This window comes from Perissodus microlepis, chromosome 16 (assembly GCF_051167445.1).
Source record: "Perissodus microlepis isolate ML-2025 ecotype Zambia chromosome 16, ASM5116744v1, whole genome shotgun sequence".
Lineage (NCBI taxonomy): Eukaryota > Metazoa > Chordata > Actinopteri > Cichliformes > Cichlidae > Perissodus > Perissodus microlepis.
The window spans coordinates 23,325,041-23,333,964 of NC_140476.1; the positions used below are offsets into that span (position 1 = coordinate 23,325,041).

General features: G+C 41.5%; 1 protein-coding gene and 1 non-coding gene across 2 annotated transcripts; both read right to left on the reverse strand.

The window, feature by feature from the left end:
- rpl8 (ribosomal protein L8) lies at positions 1–4,252 on the reverse strand. The gene is made up of 6 exons (XM_084954559.1): positions 4,142–4,252; positions 3,118–3,261; positions 2,889–3,030; positions 1,083–1,301; positions 875–990; positions 1–197 (listed from the first exon to the last, which is right to left on the reverse strand). Exons 2-6 carry the CDS (start codon positions 3,253–3,255, stop codon positions 39–41), a joined length of 774 nt encoding a protein of 257 aa, XP_084810685.1. The 5' UTR covers positions 3,256–3,261; positions 4,142–4,252; the 3' UTR covers positions 1–38.
- Positions 4,253–6,564: 2,312 nt separating this feature from the next.
- On the reverse strand, positions 6,565–6,636 carry trnae-cuc (transfer RNA glutamic acid (anticodon CUC)). Its single transcript has one exon. It is a non-coding gene; the product is annotated as a tRNA-Glu (tRNA).
- Positions 6,637–8,924: the final 2,288 nt, after the last annotated feature.

Consider the following 8,924-nt stretch of genomic DNA (forward strand, 5'->3'; position numbering starts at 1 on the left):
TGTTTTGGAACAGGTTTTTATTATCAACACGGTCAGATTTAGTTCTCCTTCTCCTGGACGGTCTTTGTTCCGCGCAGTCTGCCTGTACGACGGGCAGCAATAAGACCGACCTTGCGACCAGCAGGTGCATCCCTCCTGATTGTTGAGGGTTTGCCGATGTGCTGATGGTTACCACCACCGAAGGGATGCTCAACAGGCTGCAGGAGGACAGGAGAGGGGGGGGGGAAGAAGCATCTTTAGTATGAGGACTTTCAAAGGGGAATCCATCCTCTACTCTTTTCTCCCTCACTGACTAATTTAACAGCAAGCACACAACCAGGTATTGTGATAAACATCCTTTCACCAGCCTCTTAGCTCTGAGAATCACAACCAACAGGCCTTTATTTCATATGTTCAATAAAGATTGAGCCTTTCTGGTCACAAAGAAAACAAACATGGACTTTCTTAATGTGGTTGGTGCTTTGACAACACAGGCAGCACCATCTAAAACCTCAAAGCAGGTTGTTCCTCTAAACGTTTTGAGATTCGCCCGCCCACAGACTCGTTGCAGTGTGTGAGAGTTCTGCAGACTCTTCCGGAAACCCATTAGGGTAACTGTAATACTGAGTGATTAGCTATTATCTTCACCTCCTCTGAGAATAGGCAATCATCTGCATCAGTGCTGAGACTTTTTATGGGGCTCCATATTAAACTTTTCTAAAGATTCAATGTGAACATTGCATAATGTGCCCAAAATAACACAGTCTGATTATCTGCCTACATGACATGTCTTTCAGTTCAATGCATAAATACATGCATCTGTCTGCTGCTCTGCCTTCAGTCCTGTATGTGTTTCTAATCACAGCACAGTGCCGGTACGCTCATGTTCACTTACGTTCATAGCCACACCACGGACACGTGGCCAGCAGTTCCTCTTGGCCTTGTACTTGTGGTAGGCACGACCGGCCTTCAGGATGGGCTTGTCAATACGTCCACCTCCAGCAACGACACCTTCAACACAGAAGGAGGGAAGACACGTTTAAACGCTTTCCTCAGTCCAAAGACTAGATCAAACACGCGGCTGTTTTGTTACGCTTTCTTACCAACGACGGCTCTGTTGGCAGAGGCGATGACCTTCTTGGCGCCTGAGGGCAGCTTGACTCTGGACTTCTTGGTCTCGGGGTTGTGGGAGATGACTGTGGCGTAGTTTCCTGAAGCACGGGCCAGCTTGCCTCTGTCACCGGGCTTCTCCTCAAGGCAGCAGATGATGGTTCCCTCAGGCATTGTGCCAACGGGCAAGACATTACCAATGTTCAGCTGAGCTGTGGGACAAGGGATGAGAGGACAAGCTTCAAACTTCCATCTGACAATCTGAACACAGTGTCATCTAAGCAACAGCTCTGTTAGTGTTTCATTATAGGCTGACTGAAGACAGGCAATCAAAAAATGTAACAGAAACACGAGGCAGCAGATAAGCAGGTGCTGCACAGCATAAAAGCAAATAATCGCCCTCTGATTACACCCTAGAATTCTTCTGCACGTTTCACGGATGCTCATCTTTGCTTAACGAGCTAAATAAGACACAATAGTTCAATTAGAACCAACACTGAGACTGAAAATTATTATTAAGACATCATGTGGTTCATTCAGATAACTTTACCCATCTTCTCCATCAAGGACCACCAATGGAACAGATTTATTATTTTTAGACCATAAAATATTTAACCATGCAGATGAAAGCTCAAACATTACACACTTCATGGTTAAAATTGCTGTTTTCATGTTTGTCATTTAACAACCACAACTTAAAAGTCTCAGGGGAAAACAGAGATCCCCCTGAAGTGGGCAGTGTGGCTGAGGACAGCTGAAGTCCTGACCTATATATCAGAATAGAGCTGCTGGTTCCAACCCCAATAACAAGTACAGGAGGGCAACTGTCGCCATCTTCTACTACCAAACACATGGTACTGGGTGCTTCTTCTGTCCCCACAAAGCACAAGTGTGGACCACAGCCCCAAAACTACAGATACCAAGTAAAAAAAAAAAAAAAAAAAAAAAAAAAAGGCGTGTAAATGCCTTCAAACTGTTGAGTTTCTGTCAGCAGATATTAAAATAAAAAGCATCACCGCAGTCCCAAACAGCTCACTCTCTGCACAACAGCACCATTATCAATGAAGGAAATGCTGATTTTTATTCATGTAGAAGGAAATACAAATAAAAGTAATCAAGTAGCGTAATTACACTTTGACTAAAGCTAAAAAATAACTTTAACAGCTACATCCTGCAAGGACTTTAAGACTTATGAGTGAAAACGCAGAGAGTGAAGTTGAGATCTCAAGTGTGTCCAGCACTAATCCAAACTATCAAAGAGCAGAAAACATTCAGGCAGCTTCTTGTTGAGTTGCTCTGTATGTTGCATATTCTATCAGCTCCTATATCATATATGATCATTATATGATCATATATGATGATGGCATTAAATCATATCATTACATGGCTCCCTGGAACTACTGCCACTCCGAAGCCACTCAATCTTAACAGGAACTTTAAAAGAGAGTCTGAGTGAGACAGAGGTCCAAAATTCCTTCTCAAGCTTGATTTTGACTTCTGTGGGAAATCTATGTCATAACTTGCATAGTAACCGGAAACTACTTTCATCCCTACACCTCAACCTTCCACGCCATTCAAGTCATCTTTTAATGTGTCGACCTGATGTTTAGTTACATTTCTCAGGAGATGGATGTCAGATTATGTAGCAGGTTGTGGCGTAAGGTTAAAATGGGGATCCAGCTATGGTGTAAGATCGGACGCAGAAATATAATTCATGCATTAGTGTCACGTTGTGGAAAGACCCATGGCAACAGATGAAAATCTAAGAGCAGCTCATACACCCTTGCTCAGCGTCTTACCCTTCTTGCCACAGTAGATGAACTGTCCGGTGTGGATGCCCTCGGCGGCAATGAAGAGCTCCGTCCTCTTCTTGAACCGGTATGGGTCACGGAAGACCACTTTGGCCAGGGGGGCACCACGGCCAGGGTCGTGGATAATGTCCTGCAAGGGGAAACCAGCAGGAAAGACATTACAAATCCGTCCACCCTCACCACTGCCCAAAACAGCTTGGATTTATCATCAAATTACCTTCACAATCCCCTTGATGTAACCATGGCGTTCAGCGAAGTCAATGTGACGGAGTTTAGCAGCACCTTTCCTGTGCTTGACGTGGGCTTTAAACACAGAGCCCGCACCTTTTCTCTGTCCCCTGATTACACGTCCCATCGTGTACTGAAAAACAGAGGATTTAATGAAAAAAAAGTTACATTCTAGTGTCTTGTTTACTACAGGACAAAATTAAATCCAGCATCTCCATCAAACAGGTCAAAACAGAGAAACATGTGGCTACCCCTCTAAGCAGACCTGTGTAGTAATTACTAAAGCTAAACCTCATTGAATGGATCCAACCTTAACTTATAAGATACATAAAAACACTTTAAAGAAAACATTTAACCAGTAGCAAGTTAAAGAAAACGTTTCAAAGGCCTGAGTTTAAATGTGAGGGTTTAATGAGTTCCACTGGTTTTTAAAAGCTTGAAACAGACACGTATCTGTCGGCTTGACATATGAAACGCTAACAAGGCTGCTACTAATGTAAAGTCACATTAAGTTTTCCTTTATGGGAACTTTAACCTAAAGCTTATGTGTGTTTGTCGGTATAGTGGCTGAAACACTGCACAAAGCGAGTTTGGCTTCTCATATGCAGTAATACATCTCTCATAATGCTAGCTGTCGTTAGCCCGCCAAGCTAGCCTCCGTTAAGTCAATTTGTTAAAGTAACGGCTCAGATTTAACACAAATTTCCTTTATTCCAACATTTACACGGGTATATACAACTTTAATTATTAGCAACTTGCCAAATTTGCTCATATGAAAGGCTGCCGGCCTTTTAGCTACCAGCACACCGCTGTAAGTGCGCCATGTCGCCAAACAGGGACACACAAGCACGAAAAAAAGCTTACAATCAAAAGTCTGTCGTTAAAATGCTCGTTAGGTCTTAGTCTTATACACTTGTTCCGTATTTAGAAATGTCTTTTTAAAGCGGATGGCCTAATTAAATCTGGATTTAGAACAGATTTTTAGGACGGGGATCAGAAAGTAGACATCCTACCTAAACTCCGTTGACGGAAAGAGGAAGTGCAAAGGAAAAAGCCAAGGTTTTCTTCCGGAGAAATCACCGCGGGGGCCGACGGGAAATGTAGGCTTTGTCCTCGTTTTCTTATTTTAACTCGGAAGTAAGCAAAGATTGTCGCAAATAGAAGAATCGCAGCTCTGAGGTATTAAAACTCTATATGTGTTAAATGATGGGAGTACAATCTTAGCATATATACAGAATAAATAAACCTAAACGCTACCTTTAAGCAATTTGGACTAAAAACATTTTCACACGTTGAATGATAGAAGATAGAAAAATAACAAAAATAAACATTTTTTTGGGGCTATAAGGATGTTTATAGTAGCCTATAATGAGTTTCTTTCTAAATGTAGCTGAGCATTACACAAAAAGAGTATACAGGGATCTTTGAGTCTTTACTGAGGAGTATGATGACAGAAGAACAGCCCTCTTAAAAAAAGAAAAAGAAAAAGAAAGACTGTGGGAATAAATGAACTCCAGGAGATGGCAGCAAAATAATGTCAGAGTGGTTTTTATGCTCAACCATGAAATAATTGCCTGAAATATTTTTGAAAATTAAAGCTTCTGACAATTTTAAAAATTGATTAAATATGAATTTACATATAAGCAAAGCAAAGCTTGCTAAAGCAGAATCAGTGACATCTGTGAGGTGTGAACTACTAAGCAGAATTTTTGGCCTGTGTTAAATAATGTTGGTAATATGTTTTAGGGATATTATCAGTACTTTTAGTGTGAAATGTGCTTGCACTGTCATTCTAGTGATGTTTGGTAAAGTCATCCCAGTTCTAAAAGATCATGTGGCCCCTGAAGTAATGCCACTGGACTCTGGGATTCTGTTATTTTGTCCTCTAGCTTCACCATTGAAAGTCAGCAGGGTGGTATTAGTGCATTAGTGCATACCTCCGGACAGCTGAAATCGAGATGCACTAACTCTTAATGGGAAAATTAGCAGGAAGTGTAAATTTAGTGCAAAACTCAACCAAGAAGGCGTTTTATCATCTCAGGTCTTTAATTCACCTCAAGTCCCCTGTGATTTTTCTCACCACAGAAGAAGATGTGAGAGCAACAGTTGGCTCCCCTTCTGAGATCCGAGTGTCCCGCTGGTGGAACCACTCCACTGTGATTAATGGGGGCATGCACACACCCACAGAGCTGACACTGTCCGTGATAAATAGGTGGTTCACTTATTGTGATGCTGCATTGTTTTATAAAGTCCCACAGGCTTAACATGAATAAATGCTGCACACATGCACACAGGTTTTACACATTACTGTGTTTTTGTTTCTTCTGAGGACACAGGAGGCATCCTAATTAAGATCCTCCAAATGACCCTGCAGATGTTTGTTTAATACACTGCAGTCTCAGATCTTCATGTCTTTACCAGTCACATCCGTGTTTCATTGTTTCTGTTCACTGTTTAATGCATTGAAATAAAGCAGTCACTTTAAATTGTTGTAACAAAAGCGAGAAGCGAGTTCATACAAGCTCAGAAACAAAGCATTCCTTTCTGTATTATTGTGTTACCTGGACGCTAAAGTGAGAAAGATGATGAAAGAATATTTATCATCATTGGTAAGAAACTCCAGGCAGCACAGCAACGCGGTGATTAGCACCGTCTCAAAGCAAGAACAGTTCAATTCAACCACCTGGCTGGAGCCACGTGACCCAGACAACAATAAGAAAAAGGTAAGAAAAATATCATTCAATCACACTTCTCATTGCTTCATCTACAGTAAGAGGGCATTGCAAGGTTACCTTGCTTGAGGCTTCTGCTAATAAAAACTGTATCTATGTGTCTCCCTAAAAGATAAAACCTATCCTTATTTTATTATATTTATATATACTAACAAATTCCCAAGCTATGTGTGGGAGGCAGGGAAAGTACATACATACATATGATCATTACAGTATGATGCTATGATACATTATATTGTGACACTCCAGTCTAACCTGACATTCCTCAACTGCTGAACTGAACTGTCAAATATAGATACACAAATATATACGATTGTGGTATTTGTACAAAATACGCCATATAGATGTTGCCACTCACAGTAACTGTTTGTGCAAAGTTTCGTCAAGAGTGGTTCACTCATCATAAGGATACATACACCAAGGTTTTTACTTGATGTGTCTTAATCAGAATCAGAATTTGATTTATCCCTAAGTTTGTACACAAATGAGGAATTTGTCCTGATGTCATTATGCAAAAACCTGTGATACAGAAATGGAATATATCATATAATATAGGCATTGGTATAAAAACATTGATATAATAACAAATGATGAAAATCCATGCTTAGTACTTATAGATATTAGAATAGAAATTAAGAAAATATAAAAAATCTTAAAAAAAAGAGAGCGAGAGGAAAAATTCTAAATGTTGGTAGAAAAGGATGTTCCCTGACCGGGAATCGAACCCGGGCCGCGGCGGTGAGAGCGCCGAATCCTAACCACTAGACCACCAGGGACCTGCGACAAATGCCTCTACCTCTACAATGAGAATTTAATACACTTGACCGCCAGATGGCGTTGTTGAGCTTGGTGGCAATACAAAAGTTTTTCCATGAACTTTAAAACAGTCATAATATTCATCGTTTGATCCGCAGCAGTGGAGGAACAGCGGTGAACACCAGAACTGCCTGTTCAGCATTCAGCAGCACACAGGATCAACACCACAGAGACAAAAGACAAAAGAATTAAGCTAAAGAGTGAGTGCTGGACTGGTAATCATCTGGTGGACGCAGATGTCTGAGCTTTATGAGGTGGTAATGTTGTGTTTAAACCTTTTTACTTCTCTACTCTAAATGCTACAGATTTAAAGGCTGCTACATTTTTTAGGTGGAAAGAGTGGAAGTAGAAAGAAGCTCTGCCCATTAAATAAAAGAAAGAACATGTGGTTTTGCATTTAAAACCCAACTTTTCACATACCTGCTGATCTTCACTGCTCCTCATTGGTATCTAATTAATACACTCTACATTATACTCTCATCTGCCACTTTATTGGGTACACCCCTTCAACTGCTTGTTTTTTCGACTATCTAACTAGCCAATCACACGGCAGCAGCTCACGTGGTCAAGACTACCTGCTGAAGTTCAAGCCGAGCATCAACAGGTGAAAAACTATGATTTAAGTGACTCTGAATTTGGTTGTTGGTGTCAGGCGGGCTGGTATGAATATTTCAGAAAATGCTGATCTACTGGGTTTTTCGTCACAACTATCTATGGGGTTAGAGACAATGGTATGAAAAAGAGAAAATATCCAGAGGTCAGAGGAGAATGGCCAGACTGCATTGACCTGTTAGGAATGTAACAGTAACTAAGATAACGACTCATTGCAACCAAGGTATGCAGAAGTCAAACCTTGAAGCAGAAGACCACACTTGGTGCTTCTCTTATCAGCTAAGAACAGGAAACCGAGGCTACAATTCACGCAAGACCACAAACTGGACAAGAAAAGATTGTAAAAACGCTGCAAGTTTAATGTGCCTCGATTTCTGCAGTGACATTTGGATGGTAGGGTCAGAGATTGGGATGAACAACATAAAAGTATGGATCTATTCTGCTCAGTAGGATGGTTTGGGGGATATTTTCTTGGCACACTTTGGGCCCCTCAGTAATAACTGATAATCATTTAAACCTCACAGCTTACCTGAGAATTGCTGCTGACCATTTCACCCCCTTTATGACCACAGTGTACCCATGTCAAAGCACAAATCAGCTCATACTTGTTTCCTGAACACGACGATAGCTTCACGGTACTCAAATGGCCTCCACAGTCACCACATCTCAATCCAGTCGAGCACCTCTGGTATGTGCTGGAACAGGAGATTGACATCAGGGAATCTCCCATAATGCTATCATACCAGTGTGGACCCAAATCTCCAAGGGATGTTTCCAGCACCTTGTTGAGTCTATGCCATGAAGAAGGCAGCTAAGACAGTTCTGAAGGCAAAAGGTAAGGAAAAGTAAGGTGTGCTTAATAAACTGTCCGTGACTGTAGTTGATCCTTGTAGCATGTTGTTTGCTAATGAAAATGAACTGCTTCCTCATAAAAAGCAAGGTTCAGGACATCCGAAAGGGAGGGAGCGGCTGCGGGTACGAGGAGGAGGAGGTGACCTCTGACTTCTGACCTCCCAGTGGTGGAATAACCTTCGGCCTCTGTATGAAGGAAAATGCACAGAGCTGCAGATGTGACAACAGAGCTCCATTCTGCTGTCCAACAACTAAACACTGCACTGCCTCGGCGTGTGTGTGTGTTTATTAGCCTCTTCATCATTAATACAGTTAGCTTTGTCAGATCTGGGACAAAACAGAACAATAGAGAGCTAAATAGAGCTAAAACCCCAATAACATACATAGACTCTTCTGTATATTCTACTGTTTCCTGTCCTGTTTCTCTCCAATTTAATCAGAAAATGTCCAGCAGTGGTTCTCCTCCTCCACTGCAGCTGCACAGTTATGCGTCCCTGTATACTGCTGCACACCAAGGAGGCTCCTATTGTCCTGTGGAGTTCATATCTGCTCACTCTGCGTATGGACGTTTGTGTGTATTTGTGCATTGCTATACAATCAAACACATCCTCGGTCTCTCCCACAGTCTCCATGGGAACTACAGACAGGAAGTACAAATTTAAACTTTAATTAACTTTAAAACACACATGTGCATGCATACAAACACACACACATGGTTGTGATTCATATTTCAGGTCGGATCTCAGTGTTGCCACTGTTTCTTTGTAAATGCTCTGCAGTTTTG

Bases quoted from the DNA above. Each gene is read 5' to 3' on its own strand.
- rpl8 (XM_084954559.1), bottom strand. From the start codon at position 3,255: ATGGGACGTGTAATCAGGGGACAGAGAAAAGGTGCGGGCTCTGTGTTT. The intron at 3,031-3,117 runs GTAATTTGATGA...TTCCCCTTGCAG, and splicing joins ACATCAAGGGGATTGTGAAG to GACATTATCCACGACCCTGG. The intron at 1,302-2,888 runs GTAAGACGCTGA...CTTGTCCCACAG, and splicing joins CATCTACTGTGGCAAGAAGG to CTCAGCTGAACATTGGTAAT.